This window comes from Mustela lutreola, chromosome 14 (genome assembly GCF_030435805.1).
Source record: "Mustela lutreola isolate mMusLut2 chromosome 14, mMusLut2.pri, whole genome shotgun sequence".
NCBI lineage: Eukaryota > Metazoa > Chordata > Mammalia > Carnivora > Mustelidae > Mustela > Mustela lutreola.
This window is the reverse complement of record NC_081303.1, coordinates 42,206,026-42,226,304: the sequence shown is the minus strand read 5'-3', so window position 1 is coordinate 42,226,304 and position 20,279 is coordinate 42,206,026. Positions and strand designations below refer to the sequence as shown.

The window sequence follows — 20,279 nt, the reverse complement described above, 5'->3', positions numbered from 1 at the left end:
GCCTTTGTCTAGTTTTGGTATCATGTTGATGCTGATCTCAAAATGAATTTGGAAGACTTCCTCATGAATTTTTTGGAAAAGTTTGAGCAGAATAGGTTTAGTTCTTCTTAAATGTTTGGTGGAATTAATCCATGAAACCATCAGGTCTAGGGCTTTTTTTTTATTGGGAGAATTTTGATTGATGATTCAATCTCCTTACTAGTTATAAGTCTATTCATATTTTCTGTTCCTTCATGGTTTAGTTTGGTAGGCTTTGTCTTTCCAGGGATTTGTCTATTTATCTAGGTTGCCCAATTTGCTGGCATAAAATTGTTCAGAGTGTATTATATTTTATTATATTTTGTATTTCTGTAGAGTTGATAGTAACCTTACCACTTAAATTTCCAATTTCAATGAATTGAGTCTTCCCTCTCTCTTTCTTAGTCCACCTATCTACAGGTTTGTGAATTCAGTTGATCTTCACAAAACCAACTTTTGGTTTTGTTGATTTTCTGTATTGTTTTTCTCATCTATTTTATTTATCTCCCACCTAGTCTTCAGCATTTATGTCTTCTGCTACCTTGGTTTAGTTTTTCTTTTCTAATACCTTTAGTTGTAATGTTTGGTTGTTGATTTCAGATCTTTCATTTTTTAAAGTAAGTCTTTATGGTCATAAATCTCCCCCTTAGCACTGCTTTCATTGCATCCCATAAGTTTTGGTAAGCTGTGTTTTCATTTTCATTCACCTGAAAGTATTTTCTCATTTCCCTTTGATTTCTTCTTTGATCCACTGGTTGTTTAAAAGCATGTTGTTTATTTTTCACAATTTTGTGAATTTTCTGGTTTTCCTTTTAATACTGGTTTCTCACTTCATCCCATTGTGGCCAGATATGATATCTATCTTTTAAAATCTACTGATTAATTAATATTAATTTGTGGCCTAACATAATTATCTTATTAACTATTCATTGTATAATTGATCATGTTATTAATATAATTATATTATTATTTTGTGGCCTAGCTTATGACTGTCCTGGAAAGTGACACATATGCAATTAAAAGGAATGTGTATTTTATTGTTGCTGGATAGAATGCTCTATATATTGTCTGTGTCATCTTGTTGGTTTATTACTTTGTTGAAGTTCTCTATTTTCCTTATCTTCTTTCTAGTTGTCTTTCCATTCTTGTGAGTTGGGTCTTGAAGTCTCCAACTATTAGTATAAAATTACCTATATGAGAAATGTGTAGTCCCCCCGTAATTCTGTTTTTGATTCATATTTATTTATGTCATGGCATATATAAATGTTTGTAATTGTTATATTCTTTGAGTATTTAACCTTTACTAATATAATGTCCTCCTTTGTTTCCTGTAATCGTTTTTTAATTTAAAGTCTATTATATCTGAAATATAGCCACCCCTGCTCTCTTTTGGTTACTATTCGTGTGGAATATCTTTTTCCATCCTTTCAGTTTCAACCCGTATGTGTCTTTGAAGCTTAACTGAGGCTCTGATAGATGTTGTACAGTTGGATAATGTGTTTCTTTCCATTCTGCTGATCTCTGTCTTTTGCTTGGAGAGCTTAATCCATTTACACTTAAAGTAATTAGTGACAGGAAACACTTCTGAAATTGTGCTGTTTTTTCTATATTCCTTATAGCTTTTTATGTTCCTCATTTCCTGTATTGTTGTTTTATTATGTGTGTAGTTGATTTTTGTAGTGTTTAAATTCCTCTCTCATTTCCTTTTGTGTATATTATAGTTGTTTTGTTTGTAGCTCCTATGGGGACTACAGTTAACATTCTACAGGCCTAGCACTCCAGTTTGAATTTCAATAAATTACAAAAACTGTTCATTTATAGCTTCATCCCCACCCCTTTTAGTTACTGATGTCATACTGCTCTCTATACTAATTGTAATATTAGCTTCTACACTAATAATCTATTTTCTTCTAAAAGATTACTGTCTTAAATCACATAGAAAACAAAAATTTTACTTATAAGCCATTGTTACAATAATATTAGCTTTTATAATATAATTACTCAGGTATTTACCTTTAGTGAGATCCTTATTTATCCATACAGCTTCAAGTTACTTTCTAGTGTCCATTCATTTGACCTTGCAGACCCCCGTGTAGATTTCTTGCAAGTTAAGTCTAATGGTCACAAACTCCTCAGATTTTTTCTCTACTGGGGAAATCTTAATTTTTCCCTCACTTTCAAAGGATAGTTTTGCTGGATAGAGGAATTTTGTTTGCAGTTTTTTTTTTCTTTTAGCACCTTGAATATTCAGTCAGCCCACTGTTTTCTGGCCTCCGAGTTTCAGGTGTGAAATCTGCTGATAATCTTATTTAGGATCCCTTCTAGGTGATGATTCATTTCTGTCTTCAAGCTTTCAAGATTCTCTTTCTTGGTCTTTTGAAAGTTTGATTATTATGTGTATTAGTGTGGGTCTCTTTGAGTTCATCTTACTTGGAATTTTGGAGCATTTTAGATATTTATATTCATATCCATCATCAAATTTGGGTTTCCAGCCATTATTTCTTCAAATACTGTCTGTGCCCTTTCTATCTTCTTTGGAAGTCTTAACAGTATATATCTTGGTCTGCTTATTGGTGTCCCAGTAGTCCCTTTGCTTGTGTACTTTTCTTTAGTCTTTTCTCTTTCTGCTCAGTAGTTTCCAGTTTGCCAGTTCTTTTCTTCTGTGTGCTCAAATCTGTATTTAATTCCCCTAGTCAAGCCCTACATCAGGCTCCCTGGTCAGCAGGGAGTCTGTTTCTCCCTCTGCATCTTTCCTCTGCTTATGTTCTCTCTCTCTCTCTCAAATAAATAAACAAAATATTAAAAAAAAAAAAGTCAGGAGCATAGTCATAGAAATGAATGTGTAAGGTGATTGCTGGAGATAGCACAGTGGCCAGACTGAGAGAGAGAACAGATTTATTTGGACTTCTTTGATCTAGGCCAATGTATATTTAAAGTAGAAACTCTTTGGTTAAATTACAGATATGGTCAGCATTCTCATTATTTTTCACTTAAAGAACATCTTCAGCAAACTACTATAGCATAAGAAACAAACAACCAAATTTTTTTTCATTATTATATACATCTAGTTAACTGCTAAAGAATCCAATAACTTTTTCTTTTCTCATTCAGTTATCGGCTAGTTGGACAAAGAATTCTATACTGTGAAATTTCTACTGCTGATGAAAGAAAAGTGACTTGGAGTGATGATCCCCCACTATGTATAAGTAAGTATATTCTTTCGTTAGAATCTAGAGCACTAGTTCTTAAAATTTTGTTGTTAGGATCCCTTTATGCTTTAAAATTAGAAACCACAATGCACTTTGCTTTATGTGGTTAGGTCTGTTGGTAGTCATTATATTAGAAATAAAAGAAGTTTTTAAAATAAATATTTATTAATTCACTTTTAAGAACTGTAAGCTCAATGCATGTCAATATATGCCACATATTTTATTTTTTAATATTTTTTTATAAAAAAAAATATTTTCCAAAGGAAAGAGAGTAGTGGCATTGTTTCACAATTTGGCAAATCTCTTCAAAATCCGGCTTAAAGGAAGCTGTGTGGATTCAGTCTATTGTGCTCTCACACAATTTATACATATTTGGATAATTTCACCATAGACTTACTAGGATGAAAGTGAAAACAGACAATAGCATCTTGATACTATATATTACCGATTCAATGAATGGATATACAATTGATCCTTCAACAACATATATTTTAACTGTGTGAGTCCACTTATATGTTTTTTTAACTGTACAGTACTATAAATGTATTTTCTTTTCATTATGATTTTCTTAATACTTTCTTTTCTCTAGCTTATCTTATTATATGACTATATTATGTAGCACATACACACAGTGTGTGTTAATCATCTCTTTATGTTCTTGATAAAGTTTGTAGTCAATAGTAGGCCATTAGTAGTTAAGCTTTGGGGGTAGTCAAAAGATACATGAGGAGTTTCCACTATGCAGAGGATCAGTTCTTCTAACCCCTTCGTTGTTCAACTTGTCAAGTATATTTATAAATTATAAAGCATTTCTCAGCCCTGAGTTTTATTTTTAGTCACAAGCATATTTTCTCATTAAATTCTCATTCGCATTTCTCTTTTTTAAAAGATTTTATTTCTAAATTGTCAGCATCTCTTTTTTTTTTTTTTTAAGATTTTATTTCTTTCTTTGACAGAGATCACAAGTAGGCAGAGAGGCAGACAGAGAGAGAGAGAGGAGGAAGCAGGCTCCCTGCTAAGTAGAGAGCCCGATGTGGGGCTCGATCCCAGGACCCTGGGATCATGACCTGAGCCGAAGGCAGAGACTTTAACCCACTGAGCCACCCAGGTGCCCTGTCAGTATCTCTTATAATGAGAACTTAAAATGGCTTTCCTGGTAAACATAGGTATTTCATAGGTATCTTATATAGGTATTTAAGAAAAAGAGTTCTGTTAAAGTTCACATCTACCTTACTGGTCTGAATTTGGGATAATATTTTCTCTCACAGAAACCTTTTTCTAAATGAATATTGGAGTTACACCTAGCTTGTAGAAATCATATGTTAATGAATTTATTGAAGGCAGTTCATAGGTCTTCACTAACGCTATTGTAATCTTTTCCTTTCCTTTTGCCTTTTGTGTCCTCTCTTTTTTTTTTTCCCCACTTTCTAAGGGATAATGTGTCCACCACCTGGAAAAATACCAAATGGAAAATATACCGGTAGTGAGAAGGATGAATTTGAATATAATGAAGTGGTAATTTACAGTTGTAATCCTTCAAATGGACCAGATGAATATTCACTTGTTGGAGAGAGTAATCTTATTTGTACTGGCAATGGTGTATGGAGTAGTAACCCTCCTGAGTGTAAAGGTAATATTTTCATTTCTTTCCTTCTTCATTTATAAATATTTTGAAACACTTGGTAAATACTTACCTACCAGTAAACAAAACAGCCACATGTGCTTGCTCCTCCCATTAAATTGGCTTCTCATTTAATTTTTTAAAAGATTTATTTATTGGGAGGTAGAGAGAATATCTGTAGCAGACTTGCTCTGAGCAGGGAACCTGAGGCAGGGTTCACTTTCACCACCCATAAGATCACAGCCTGAGCCAAAATCAGGAATCAGATCCTTAACCATCTGAGTCACCCAGGAGCCTAATTTAGTTTAATGTAGGTCCAACTGACTCAAAAGTAGTTCTGATTATAGAACTCCCCAGCCCTTACCCTACATGTTTTTGGCATTCTAATTAATACATTGTGAACTCCTGTGTGTATGTATGACTTAGGATTTTTTTCTTTGGAAACATCAAAAGAGCATACAGTGGCCTAAAAATAAGTTTTATCCAAAACCCATCAATATGCTCTCTACAAGAAACTCATTTTAGATCCAAAGACACCTCCAGATTTAAAGTGAGGGGCTGGAAAACAATTTACTATGCTAATGGACATCAAAAGAAAGCTGGGGTGGCAATGCTTATATCAGATAAATTAGATTTTAAGCCAAGGACTATAATAAGAGATGAGGAAGGACACTGTATCATACTCAAATGGTCTGTCCAACAAGAAGATCTAATAATTTTAAATATCTATGCCTCTAACATGGGAGCAGCCAACTATATAAAGCAATTAATAACTAAATCAAAGAAACACATTGACAATAATAAAATAATAGTAGGGGACTTTAACCCCCCCCTCACTGAAATGGACAGATCATCCAAGCAAAAGATCAACAAGGAAATAAAGGCCTTAAATGACACACTGAACCAGAAGGACATCACAGATATATTCAGAACATTCCATCCCAAAGCAACAAAATACACATTCTTCTCTAGTGCACATGGAACATTCTCCAGCATGTTCTCCATGAATTCTCCAGAATCTTTTCAGAATTCTCCAGAATCTCATCTGGTATCAAAAGATTGGGACATATTTCCCAATATATTTTCCCAGACATATTTTCCCAACATATTTTCAGACCACAATGCTCTGAAGCTAGAACTCAGTCACAAGAGGAAATTTGGAAAGAACCCAAATACATGGAGTCTAAAGAATGAATGGGTCAACCAGGAAATTAAGAATTGAAAAAATACATGGAAACAAATGATAATGAAAACACAATGGCTCAAAGTCCGTGGGACACAGCAAGGGCAGTCCTGAGAGGAAGATATATAGCAATACAAGCCTTTCTCAAGAAACAAGAAAGGTCTCAAATACACAACCTAACCGTACACCTGAAGGAGCTGGAGAAAAAACAACAGAGAAAGCCTAAACCCAGCAAGAGAAGAGAAATAATAAAGATCAACAGAAATCAATGAAATAGAAACCAAAAAAACAATAGAACAAATCACGAAACTAGGAGCTGGTTCTTTGAAAGAATTAATAAGATTGATAAACCGCTGCCAGACTTACCAAAAAGAAAAGAGAAAGGACCCAAATAAATAAAATCATGAATGAAAGAGGAGAAATCACAACCAACACCAAAGAAATACAAACAAGTATAAGAACATATTATGAGCAACTATACACCAGCCATTTTGACAATCTGCAAGAAATGGATGCATTGCTACAGACATTTAACTACTAAAACTGAACCAGGAAGAAACAGAAAACCTGAACAGACCCATAACCAGTAAGGAGATTAAAGCAATCATCAAAAAGCTCCCAGCAAAAAAGGGCCCAGGGCCAGGTGGCTTCCCAGGGGAATTCTACCAGACATTTAAAGAAGAATTAATAACTATTCTCCTAAAACTATTCCAAAAAATAGAAATGGAAGGAAAATTTCCAGTTTTATTTTTTGAGGCCAGCATTACCTTGATACCAAAACCAGACAAAGACTGCATCATAAAAGAGAATTACAGACCAATATCCCTGATGAACACAGATGCGAAAATTCTCACCAAAATACTAGCCAACAGGATCCAACAGTACATTAAAAGCATTATTCACCACGACCAGGTGGGATTTATTCCAGGGCTGCAAGGTTGGTTCAACATCTGAAATTAATCAACGTGATACAATACATTATTAAAAGAATAAGAACCATATGGTACTCTCAGTAGATGCTGAAAAAGCATTTGACAAGGTACAGCATCCTTTCTTGATCAAAACTCTTCAAACTGTAGGGATGGAGGGTACATACTTCACTATCATCACAGACGTCTATGAAAAACCCACCGTGAATATCATTCTCAATGGAGGAAAAACTGAGAGCTTTTCCGCTAAGTATCAGGAACAAGGCAGGGATGTCCATTATCACCACTGTTATTCAACATAGTAGTAGAAGTTCTAGCCTCAGCAATTAGACAACAAAAAGAAATTAAAGGCATCTGAATCAGCAAAGAAGAAATCAAACTATCACTCTTTGCAGATGATACAATACTTTATGTGGAAAACCCAAAGGACTCTACTCCAAATCTGCTAGAACTTGAACAGGAATTCAGTAAAGTGCCTGGATATAAAATCAATGTACAGAAATCAGTTGCATTTCTATATACCAACAACAGAACAGAAGAAAGAGAAATTAAGGAGTCAATCCCATTTACAATTGCACCCAAAACCATAAGATTCCTAGGAATAAACCTAACCAAAGAGACAAAGAATCTGTACTCAGAAAACCATAAAGTACTCATGAAAGAAATTAAGGAAGACACACAGAAATGGAAAAATGTTTCATGCTCATGGATTGGAAGAACAAATATTGTGAAGATGTTTATGCCACCTAAAGCAATCTACACATTTAATGCAATCCGTATCAAGATACCATCAATTTTTTCCAAAGAAAAGGGACAAATAATCCTAAAATTTATATGGAACCAGAAAAGACCCTGAATAGCCAGAGGAATGTTGAAAATGAAGCCAAAATTGGTGGCATCACAATTCCAGACTTCAAGCTCTATTACAAAGCTGTCATCATCAAGACAGTATGGTGCTGGCAGAAAAACAGACACATAGGTCAATGGAACAGAATAGAGAGCTCAGAAATGGACCCTCAACTCTATGGTCAACTAATCTTCAATAAAGCAGGAAAGAATGTCCAATGGAAAAAAGACAGTCTCTTCAACAAATGGTGTTGTGAACATTGGACAGCCACAGGTAGAAAAATGAAACTGGACCGTTTCTTCACACCACACACAAAAATAGACTCAAAATGGATGACTCACCTCAGTGTGAGAAAGTAATCCATCAAAATCCTTGAGGAGAACACAGGCAGCAACCTCTTTGACCTCAGCCATGGCAACTTCTTCCTAGAGACATCACCAAAGGCAAGGGAAGCAAGGGCAAAAATGAACTATTGGGCCTTCATCAAGATCAAAAGCTTTTGCACAGCAGAGGAAACAGTCAGCAAAACCAAAAGAAAACTGACAGAATGGGAGAAGATATTTGCAAACGACATTATCAGATAAAGGGCTATTATCCAAAATCTATAAAGAACTTACCAAATTCAACGCTCAAAGAACAAATAATCCAGTCAAGAAATGGGCAGGGTGCCTGGGTGGCTCAGTGGGTTAAGCCGCTGCCTTCGGCTCAGGTCATGATCTCGGGGTCCTGGGATCGAGTCCCGCATCGGGCTCTCTGCTCAGCAGGGAGCCTGCTTCCCTTTTCTCTCTCTCTCCGTCTACTTGTGATCTCTCTCTGTCAAATAAATAAATAAAATCTTTTAAAAAAAAGATATCTATAAAAAACAAGAAATGGGCAGAGGATACGAACAGACATTTCTGCAAAGAAGACATCCAGATGGCCAACAGACACATGAAAAGGTGCTCCACATCACTCAGCATCAGGGAAATACAAATCACGACCACAATGAGATTCTGCCTCACACCGGTCAGAATGGCTAAAATTAATAAGTCAGTAAATGACAGATACTGGTGGATTTGGAGAAAGGGGAACCCTCCTACACAGTTGGTGGGAATGCAAGCTGATGCAACCACTCTGAAAAACAGCATGGAGGTTCCTCAAATAGTTGAAAATAGAACTACCCTACGACCCAGCAATCATACTACTGGGTATTTACCCTAAAGATACAAATGTGGTGATCCGAAGGGGCATGTGACTTGAATGTCTATAGCAGCAATGTCCATAATAGCCAAAGTATGGAAAGAACCTAGGTGCCCATCAACAGATAAAGAAGATGTGGTTGATATGTACAATGGAATACTACACAGCCATCAAAGAAATGAAATCTTGCCATTTGCGACAACGTGGATAGTTAGAAAGTATTATTATGTGAGTGAAATAAGTCGATCAGAGAAAGACAGTTATCATATGATCTCCCTGATATGAAGAATTGAGAGGCAACGGGCGAGTTTTGGTGGGTAGGGAAGGAAAAAATGAAACAATTGGGACCGAGAGGGAGACAAATCATCAATCTCACAAGTATCAATCTCACAAAACAGACTGAGGGTTGCTGAGGGAGACGGGAGGGAGAGGGTGGTTGGGTTATGGACATGATGGGACGGTATGTGCTATGGTAAGTGCTGTGAAGTGTGTAAACCTGGCGATTCACAGACCTGTACCCCTGGGACTAATAATACATTATATGTTAATAAAAAATAAGAAATTAGAAAAAATTAGTTTTATCTTGTATTACAAGATGTCTAAGAGTTCCAGCTACAGGAACTGGTAGAGCAAATTGTAAAAGACTAACCCTCTCCCAAGTAAGAATGGTAAACTCTGGACAAAACGTATTTTAATAATAGTGTGTAAGGCTGTAAAGAGTGGCCAGAGGCAGGGAGACTCTGGAAGGGATTTGACTCTTGGAAGAAAGAACCACTGAAGGGCAGCAAAATATGTACTCTATTGAGGTACATGCGGAACATTCTCCAACACCATATTCTACAAAATATGGTAGTTTAAAAAAATTTTAATTGAAATCGTGCAGAGTGTAATGTCAGATAACAATGAAATGAATGTAGAAAACAAAGATAAAAAAAGCCCCAAATACTTGAAAATTACACAAGACACTCAATCCATGAGTCAAAGGAAAAGTCACAGGAAAATCAGAACATGCTTTGAATTGAATAAAAATAAAGAGCACAACATATCAAAATACCACTCTTTGTGCAACACAGCAAACCAGGAATTGAGCAGAACTATCTGAACCTGATAAAGATGCCACAGCTTGCATTATATTTAATGATGAAAGACTAATTTATTTCCCTCTAAGGTAGGAACAAGACAAGCACGCCTGCAATCACCACTGTATTCAGCATTGTATTGTATTCAGCATTCAGCAAGAGATGGATATAGGAACACACTGGAAAGAGGGAAATAAAATATACTATGTTCACTCATGAAATGATTAGGTGGTAGAAGATTTGAAAGATTGAAGTTTTAGCAAGGTTGTGAGACAGAAGATCAATGTACAGAAATCAACTCTATGTCTACATACTGGCAATAAACCATTAGAGAATGTTGATGTTTCATTTAGAACTTCAAACTTGTATAAATACTTGTGTATAATTCTGACAAACGTGCAAGATTTGAGTGACTAAAAACAGCTAAACACTTACTAAAAGAAAGACTATCTCAATAATATCAATAATAGAAATTCAGTAATATTAATTAGAACACTCAAACTTGTATAAATACTTGTGTATAATTCTGACAAACGTGCAAGATTTGAGTGACTAAAAACAGCTAAACACTTACTAAAAGAAAGACTATCTCAATAATATCAATAATAGAAATTCAGTAACATTAATTAGAACACTCTGTATAATAAAAATGTCATTTCTTCATAACTGATCTTAATATTCACAACCCCAATAAAACTCCCAGCAGAATTTTCTGTATAAATTGACAAGCTGAATCTAAAGTTAGTCTGAAAAGACAAAGCAAAATATTCAAAGCATTTTTGCTTTTGGTTTAAGGACTTAATTATAAAACATAGTATGAAGCATATTATCAAGACAGTGTGGTATTGTTGAAAGAGTAGCCTTATACAGCAATGGAATGGAATAAAGTCCAGAAATAAACCCTTCCAGGTGTGTCTAGTTGATCTTAATCACAGTTTACAAACAAATCAATGGAAAATGATAAAAATACAGGCATATTTAGACATGCATATTCAAAAATACCAAAAAGAACCCTTAACTCGTGTTAGTTTAATATAAAAATGTTTACTCAAAATGGATAATAGACTAAACCTAAAACTATAAAAGTTTCACTATAAAACAGAAAATGTGACCTAGCCAGAGATTTAAGTATAACCATAAAAGCTTGATCCTTTAATGAAGAAATAAATTAATGAAATAGACTTTTTAAAAGTCCGCTATGTCTGCTCTCACAAGACACTGATAAAAGAATTTTTAAAAATTAGCCATGGACTGGAGACAAAATATTTGCAGAACTCATACCTGATAATGGATTTATATCTACAATATGTAAAGAACTCTTAAAATGCAATAATAAGGGAGGCCTGGGTGGCTCAGTCAGTTAGTGTCTGCCTTTAGGTCTGGTCATGATCCCAGTGTCCTGAGATCAAGTCCCACATCAGGTTCCTTGCTCAGTGGGAAGCCTGCTTGTCCTCTGCCTGCTACTCCCCCTGCTCATGCTGTTTCTCTTTCTATTTCTCTGTCTCTCTGACAAATAAGTAAAATCTTAAAAAAAAAAAAAAAAAAAAAAAAAAAAGCCCACAATAATAAGAAAACAGCCCAGTTTTTATTTTATTTTAATGGGCAAATGTTGAATGCCTCTGTTTCATCAAAGAAAATATATGGGTGTGAAAAGTACATGAGAAGTTGCTCAATATCATTAGAATTACAGGTATGAGGCTAACTTGTATTTCACCTATGTGCTCATATACTGGTTTACAGCAGGAAATGTGTTGTTTGATCTCTGGATTGCCGGCCAAGATGTTTGGAAAATGCTGCCCTAACTCCATTGACCTTTCTCCATTTGTGTATGTTATTGCTACCTGAGAACTTCCTTTTTGCCTCTCTTTGCATGGCTGCCTGCTTTCAACTTCTAACTTTGAGCTCAAGTATTGCCTTCTCATAAGGTGTTCCCCAGCTTCTAGGAAAGCAGTGTCAACATGACCTTGTGAAAAATCCTAGAACAGAGGGGGATTTAAGGTTGCTCTTGAACTTACCCCAGATTTCTATGTGGCAGTCAGGCTTTCTCAAGCCTTGTCAGTAATGGGAAAAAATACGGGAAAGCCAATAAACTATAATGCTAGTCTTTCTAGGTGGAAAAAAGTTACTAGATTTCTCTAAATTTGAGGACTAAAATGTTTATATGCATACAGATTTCTTTGGTGTTTTTAAATTTTCTTTTATTTAACACCTTGCCTTTCATTCCTTGTATGTCTCTTCCGGCAGGAAATTACTTCGTACCATTTCTTCTGTTCCTGTGTTCAAGCAGCTTTCCATTAATTCTGGACTTTCTTTCCATTTCAGTCGTCAAATGTCCATTTCCAAACCCTGAAAATGGAAGACTGTTATCAGGATTCAGAAAAAAATACTACTACAAAGCAACAGTCACATTTGAATGCAACCCGGGTTATTACCATGAGGGTGAGAACACAGCAGTCTGTGGTAGTAACAGTACTTGGGAGCCTGCGAAGCCAACGTGTCTTAAAGGTACAGTAGGTGTCACTTGCCTTTTTGTCTTTTTTTTTCCTTTTAATTTTGTTTCCTCGACATTAAATAACAGTGATGCCAAATAGTTGAATAGAAGCAATTTTAGTATTTAACTCTGTCTTGTATGCATTTCCCTGACAGATGTATGACGGAATTCACAAAAGAATTCTGCTGTGTAATTTTCTGTTTTCATAGGGGCTTTGCATGTTAGGTATGTCACAGAAGTATATACATTTCTCGTTTGGCTTTTTTTATGTGCAAAACTGAATGGTGCCATTTTTCAGAAAACTGAAGCATGGAAATTTTTACCTAAATGAGTTAAGAATGGAAGGTATGCTTCATAATAATGGAAAGAAAGCAATAGTTCCCAGTCTACGTTATTTTTTTTCCAGTGCTCATTCCTTCCAGTACCAGTCCTCCGATTTTGAATCATACAGGTTTAGTAACTTTCTGCTTATATTTTTCAAAAATCAAGTCTGATCAAGCTGATCAAGTCTACATTATTTTTTTTTCCAGTGCTGATTGCTTCCAGTACCAGTCCTCCGATTTTGAACCATACAGGTTTAGTAACTTTCTGCTTGTATTTTTCAAAAATCAAGTCTGATCAAGCTGATCAAGTCTACATTATTTTTTTTTCCAGTGCTGATTCCTTCCAGTACCAGTCCTCCGATTTTGAACCATACAGGTTTAGTAACTTTCTGCTTATATTTTTCAAAAATCAAGTCTGATCAAGCTGATCAAGTCTACATTATTTTTTTTTCCAGTGCTGATTCCTTCCAGTACCAGTCCTCCGATTTTGAACCATACAGGTTTAGTAACTTTCTGCTTGTCTTTTCCAAAAATCCTTTAAATTCCTGGTGCACATGCCAGCAATAACTCCCAATCATTTGATGCATCTACATTATTTTGTTTTCCAGTGTTGACTCCTCCCAGTACAAAACCACCTATTCCAAGTGTCTCAGGTTTAGTACCTTCCTGCTTATATATTTCAAAATCATCTAAATCTCTAATGTTTTACATGCATTCATTATGCTCAGTAATGAAAGGAAGAAGAACATACTGGTAGTCATTTTTAAGTTGTTAACAGTCCCCAAAACGGATTTGCCATAGCATACAGTTAGAAACAGGTATGTAAAGGTGGGCAAGTTATGGACTCCTCAATGTGTATGTATTTGTAAAATGATTTTAATGCCTTCCCTAGTGAGTGCTGGTAAACTTTTCATGGGATTCATTTGAAACAGCACAGTCCCTCGCATATGGGAAGCTCCTAAAGGTAGCTCATATGATATCACTTGAGTGAGTATTAGTGAAGAGGAAGGTCCTTGTCTTCTGTCTTTAACATATATATTTTCTGTGTCTTTTACTTTGCTGTTTTATTCTTTGTAAAAGGGATCTCTCGGGCCCTTTAGGGTGTCTTCCTGGTCCAGAACTGTTTCAGTTGCTGGACTGCAACCAGTTTAGTTTGGTTTTCAGTGTTGGTGTTGGTGCTGGGTACTGGAATTGGTTTGTTTTGTTTTGTTTTTGTAGCACAGTTTAAACTGGGGCATTTCTGCTATCTCCAGAGTAAGACCTGTATTTCCATTCTCCACCCCCACCAAACTCCTTGTTTCATAGAATTATTCTTTTCTTTTTACTGGGCATTTTTATTTAGGAATAGAAAATAAATTTCATAGCCACTGAAGGCAGTAATAGTCCTTATTCATTGACATGAAATGAGGGATTTCTTGCCAGTTCTGCTGATAAGCTACTCTGCTTAAGAACTGAAAGATTATTTTGCTATGGTTGGAAGGAAATATTTTCCAGATTTCAAAGTTGCTATCTCTGAACTCCATTATTGGTATGACTTATTGTCATTTAGCTTCCGGGATTTCCATTTTAAAATACAAAGCTATAGCAAACAATGTTACACATACATTCTCATGTACTTGTGCAAATAGATATTTAGGTTAAATTCCCAGAAATAGAATTACAAAGTTTAAAAGGTAAGTATTTTTCACTTTGAGAAATAATCTTTTAAAATCAAAATTAAATCCATAATTTTGTATTAATAAATTTGGTGAATTGAAACAAATTAATTTTTTCAGAACCCGAGTCTCCTCATACGACTATGCCTCCGAGTTCAACAACTACACCTCCAGGTTCAGCAACTCTTTATCCTACTGCTATTGACGCTGGGGCCCCTGGTGGCTCAGTCTGTTGGGTGTCTGCCTTCTGCACAGTTGTGATCTCAGGGTCCTGGGATTGAGCTGGGTCCTGCTTCCTGCTCAGTGGAAAGTCTGCCACTCCCCTTGCTTGTGCACATGCTTCTCTTTTTCTCACTCAAATGAATAAATAAAATCTTTGGGAAAAAAAGTTTTATAAAGTGATGGGTTAAAAATGATGTCCTATATTAATTTACATTTTCTTAATTATCAGTGAAGCTGAACTTTTTTTGGTCTGCCTTGTTTTATTCATGCCCTTTGCTCGTTTTTCTATTAGGTTTCTACAATATTTTTCTTGTTGATTTGTCAGAACTCATTATAAATGAAAGTATTGTTATCATGAAGTGAGTAAGTGTTTTCTAGGCTTTTTTTCTTTGCTTTAATTTTACTAGTCAAGTTTCTTTTAAGATTTTTATACTATTGGATATAGATTGCTTTTTGTAATTTTAATATGTAAGTATACGAATGTAAGTTTATAAAATTTCAAACTTTGCAAAAGTATACAGAATAAAAGATGGGTTCTTACTCTTTCTCTAGTCTATTACCTCAGTTAATCACTTAATAGTTTAGGGAGTTAATCACTCTTAGTCCATTACCTGACTTAATCACTTAATAGTTTAAATAGTAAACTTTTTACCTGTTTCTGTATATAAGTATCCTTTTCTGTGTAGTTACACATATTTTGGTATAAATTTTTACTTCATTCTTGAATAAAAGTGGCATCATGCTGTTCATATTTTTCTGAAACTTGCACTTTTTCCACTTCCTGGATTAGTGTTGTATTCAGATTTATTTTATCCCATCCTTTTTAATGGTGACTTTAAGATATGCCACAGTTTAGGGGTGTGTGGGTGTGTCAGTTAAGTGTCTTGCCTTCAGCTCAGGTCATGATCCTGGAATCCCAGGATTGAGTCCCAAAGTCCACTTCTCCCTCTGTCCCTCACCCTGCTTGTGCTCTCTTTCTCTCTCTCAAATAATAAAATCTTAAAAAAAAAAAAAAAGAGATATGCCACAGTTTATATAAACTGTTCTCCCATCAGGGGACTTTTATATGTGTATTTTTATACTAACAGGTAGTAGGGTGTATTGCTCTTATCCTAATAGCTATGTGTGTTTTGCCTTAACCTTTTGGTCTTCCCCATGCTGAAATATACAGTCATTTCAACCATGCATTCTGATTGATTTGTTTGCATTTAAGTCGTGGGTGCATCTGAAATTCATTGTGGTATATGGTGTGAGATAGGGTTCCACTCCACCCTACCCACTCCGACCCAGTGGCGAAGTAGGAGCATCTATAAAATAAGTTGTCTTCTCTCCAACTATTTTCAAGTACCAGTTTTTATTATGAAATTCATGAGTGTTCTAGTCATTCTCCAGTACACTTGAACTCTACATCCCTGAGCCAGTACCAGATCATATATATATATATAATTTTTTTTTTTTTACTGTAGTGTTTTTTTTTTTTGTTGTTGTTGTTGTTTTTACTATAGTATAGTGTGATTAATTTCTGGAAGAACACTTCCTTCTCAGAAATGTTTAGGCTATTCTCTATGTTAATTTTTTAAAAGATTTTACTCATTTATTTATTTGATTAAGTGAGTAGAGGGAGCAGCAGAGAGAGAGGGACAAGCAGACTCCCCACTGAGCACAGAACTCAGTGTGGAGCTCGATCTCACCATCCTGAGATCATGACCTGAGCTGAAATCAAGAGTCAGATACTTAACTGACTGAACGACCCAGGTGCCCTTGAGTGTTAATATCTCTGAATAAACTTATACTACCATTTTAACCACTTGAAATGTACATTTCATTTACATTTAACACCACTTTAAGTGTACATTTCAGTGGCATTAAGTGCATTTACATTATTTGCAACCATCATTACTATCTGTATCTCCAAAATGTTTTTATCATCTCACTTTGAATCTTTATACCTATTAAACAATAATTCTCCATCTCTCTATCCTTCCCCAGCTGGGGCAGCCACTTTTATACTTTCTGTCTCTATGAATTGGACTATTGCAAGTACCTCACAGAAGTGGAATCATTTCTGGCTTATTTCAGTTAGCATAATGTTTTCAAATTTCAACTATCTTGTAGCATATATGAGAACTTATTTCTTTTTCTGGCTGAATAATATTTCGTATTATGTACCACATTTTGTTTATTCATTCATCTGTTCATAAACATTTGGGTCATTTTTGCCTTTTGGCTATTCCAAATAATGTTACTCTGAATATTAGCATTTGAGTAACTTTTCAGTTTTGGCAGTACGTATACCTAAGAGTAGAATTATTGGGTTATATGGTAATTTGTTTACTTTTCTGAGGGACAGCCATACTATCTTCCACAGTGGCTACCCATGTTATAGTCCCACCAGTGATACACAAAGATTCCAGATTCTCCACATCTTTGCCAACACTTGTTCTTTTCCGTTTTTTTGACAATTGCCATCCTAATATACATGTAATAGTATCTCATTGTGGGTTTTTATTGTTGTTGTTTGTTTGTTTTGCCTTTGGGGGGGTTGCTGAACTTATAACCCTGAGATCAAGACCTGAGCTGAGATCAGGAGTCAGTCAGAAGCTTAGCCTACTGAGCCAGCAAGGCACCCCCCTCATTGTGGTTTCTATTTGCGTTTCTCTAATGACTAGTGATAGGTATCTTTTCACGTGTTTATTGGTCTTTTGCAGATCTTTGGAAACCTGTCTGTTCAAGTCCTTTGCCCGTTTTTAATTGTCTTGTTTTTCCACTGTTGAGTTTTAGGAGTTCATTATATATTTTGTGTATCAGTTTCTTATTAGGTGTATGGTTTGCAGATGTTTTCTTATTCTGTGTATTGCCTTTTCACTCTCTGCAGTGTCCATTGATGAAGTCCAGTTTTTCTGGTTCTTTCGTTTCCTGTGTTTTTTGTGTCACATCCAGGCAATAGTTGCCAGATCCGACATCACAAAGCTTGTTCTGTATGTTTCCTTCTATGAGTTTTATGCTTGTAGCTCTGTGTTTAGTTTTGTATCCATTTTGACTTAATTTTTATGTATGCTGTAAAAGTAAGGGTCCAACTTCATCCTTTTGCATTTGGATATCCAGTTTTCTAAGAAGTATTTGTCAAAAATTTTTCCCTTTCTCCGTTCAGTATTCTTAGCACACTTGGTGGAGTCATTTGAGCACAGTCATAAAGGTTTATTTTTGAATTCTCTGTTCTGTTCCATTGGTCTATGTATCTGTCTTTATGCCAGTACCTCTCTATTTTGATTATTGTAGTTTTATAGTAATAAGTTTTAAAATCAAGAAGCATGAGTCCTCCCAACTTTGCACTTCTTTTTCAAAATTATCTTGGCTATGAGATACTGTAGGAATTATGGGGTTTTTATTCTGTTTTTCTTGTTTCTGCAACATGCATTTCAAGATGGTTTATGGGGTTTGCATTCAATCTGTAGATTGCTTTGTGTAGTATTAAAAGTTTAATGATACTAAGTCTTCTAATTCATGAACATGGGATGTCTTTCTATTTATTTATATCTTCAGTTTGCTTCAGCTGCGTTTTGTAGTTTTCAGTGTGTGAGTTTTTCACCTTCTTGCTTGTTTTATTCTTGAGTATTTTGTTTGTTCTTGAGCTATTGTAAATGGGATTGTTTTCTTAGTCTCGTTTTTCGATTATTTATTTTTAGTGTATAGAAATACAACCATTTGTTGTGTGTTGATTTTGTGCCCTGCAGCTTTGCTGAATTCATTTATTCTAATAGGAGTGTTTGTGATCCTTACAGTTTTCTGTGTAAAGGTCATGCATGTCATTTGGAACAGGGATCATTTTATTTCTTCCTTCCCAGTTTGGATGCTTTTTATTTTTTTCTTGCCTGGTTGCTCTGACTAGAATTTCTAATGTTATGTTGCATAGACGTGGAAAACATAGGCATCCTGTCTTGTTCCTTGTCCTGTCTTGGTCGTAAGCGAAAACCTTTCAGTCTTTGACCTTTGAGTATGATGCAAATGACGGCCTTTTCATAAATGGCCTTCATCAAGTTGAAGTTTCCTTCTATTGCAGATCAATATCTAAATTGTTTATTAAGCCCCCCAAATTTTTACTGTTAAGTAGAATCACATTGAATCCATATTTTAACAATTAAATCCATAATTTTAACAATATACTTAAGATATAGTTGGTTACAGTACCACAGAATATTATCACAGGAAATATTACTGGACAAGAAGAACCATGGTCACATACAAATTTGTATTATGATGCCACCTTTAACTGGAGGAAAAGGAAATTATAAGGGTTTTTATACAAAGGTGAAAAATCAAAACCTATGACTTTAGAGGTCTTTGAACTTTATTTTTTTCTTTTTTTTTTTTTAACTTATTTCCTTGTTTTGTTTTTTCTTTTCTAGGACCTCGCCCAAACCCTGGTGATGACACAAACGATGATGGCCCTAAGACTTTAGGTACTATTTTGGTTATTATGAAATCTTAGAGTTCTACGTGTAAATATCATATTTCAGTTACTTATAGTTAGAGAAGATACAGCATGTGTGTCACAAATTGGTAAAATTTGACACTTGTTATTTTAATAGTGTAGATACCATAGTAGAGGTAAGCAGCAGTCTTTGTAAACACATGTATAAAATATAGTTTTTAAGAGGTGTCCCCCCAAAATGATTCCTAGTAGGGCGAGGTACCTTCCTTAAATTCTGTAATTATGTATAGATTAAAACACATAAAATGTAACTTGCTGTCCATGTGGTAGTGTTATTTTTTGATGGCAGTTTGTAGATCAGTTTTCTTTCTACTTGTACCTTGTATATATTAAGCCTTAAAGTACTACAGATTGGATTAATTTTTTTCTAGAATATGCTAGCGTGGCAAACTTTATATAGGCCCACATAGTTCACACAATGTACGTAAAAATTTAAAAAAAAGTATAGTTGTGACAGTTAAAGATTTCTTGATAAGTAAATGAAGAGAGCTATCTATTACTTTTATTTATATTAGACAAGTATAGTAAGGTTAACCTTTTTATAACTTTAGGCCTGTTATATTTTCCCTCTGAACACTGTAGTCAGACTGTCATTGTACAGTAAAAACAGTGCCATCTTAAAGTGCTTACGAGCTTGATAATTTTTTACAAAATGAAAAGATCAGACTTAAACATGATATTTTATTCATTGACTTTCAGAAATTTAGTATAAATAATGGCAGTTTAGAAGTAGAGGTGCTCCTGACATCATTGCTAAGCATTAAGATTTTGTGGTATGATTAATTTCTCTCTGGGTAGTCAAAAACGCATGTTTAAGTTTCTGTGCATTATTTTCATCCATGTGCCTGGTATTTAGAATCTCCTTGGTAATGAGGATTATGTCTTGGTTTTAGGGGGTGGAAGATAGAAGGGGTTGATGATAAGATAAACTATTACTTATAGTTCTGCAACTAACATCTGATGGATAGAAATTTATTTGTGGCAGTCCACAAGCCCTACTTTTGTAGAAAAAATACGAATTCCCAACAAAA

The 20,279-nt window shown here is 35.0% G+C and overlaps 1 protein-coding gene across 20 annotated transcripts in view; it reads left to right on the top strand.

Annotated features, from left to right (window-relative positions):
- Window positions 1-20,279, top strand: part of LOC131814652 (membrane cofactor protein-like) — a 43,405-nt gene that overhangs the window by 13,354 nt on the left and 9,772 nt on the right. For 5 of the 20 annotated variants that reach the window (XM_059145802.1, XM_059145804.1, XM_059145813.1 and 2 more), the window contains 9 exons: window positions 3,130-3,224; window positions 4,660-4,857; window positions 12,388-12,570; window positions 13,087-13,131; window positions 13,211-13,255; window positions 13,335-13,379; window positions 13,488-13,532; window positions 14,655-14,708; window positions 19,163-19,216. In XM_059145802.1, coding sequence (XP_059001785.1) covers window positions 3,130-3,224; window positions 4,660-4,857; window positions 12,388-12,570; window positions 13,087-13,131; window positions 13,211-13,255; window positions 13,335-13,379; window positions 13,488-13,532; window positions 14,655-14,708; window positions 19,163-19,216 — 764 coding nt within the window. Of the gene's footprint in view, window positions 1-3,129; window positions 3,225-4,659; window positions 4,858-12,387; window positions 12,571-12,962; window positions 13,008-13,086; window positions 13,132-13,210; window positions 13,380-13,487; window positions 13,533-14,654; window positions 14,709-19,162; window positions 19,217-20,279 lie in introns of all 20 variants that reach the window. The other 15 variants (XM_059145803.1, XM_059145806.1, XM_059145807.1 and 12 more) reach the window with 15 other exon arrangements.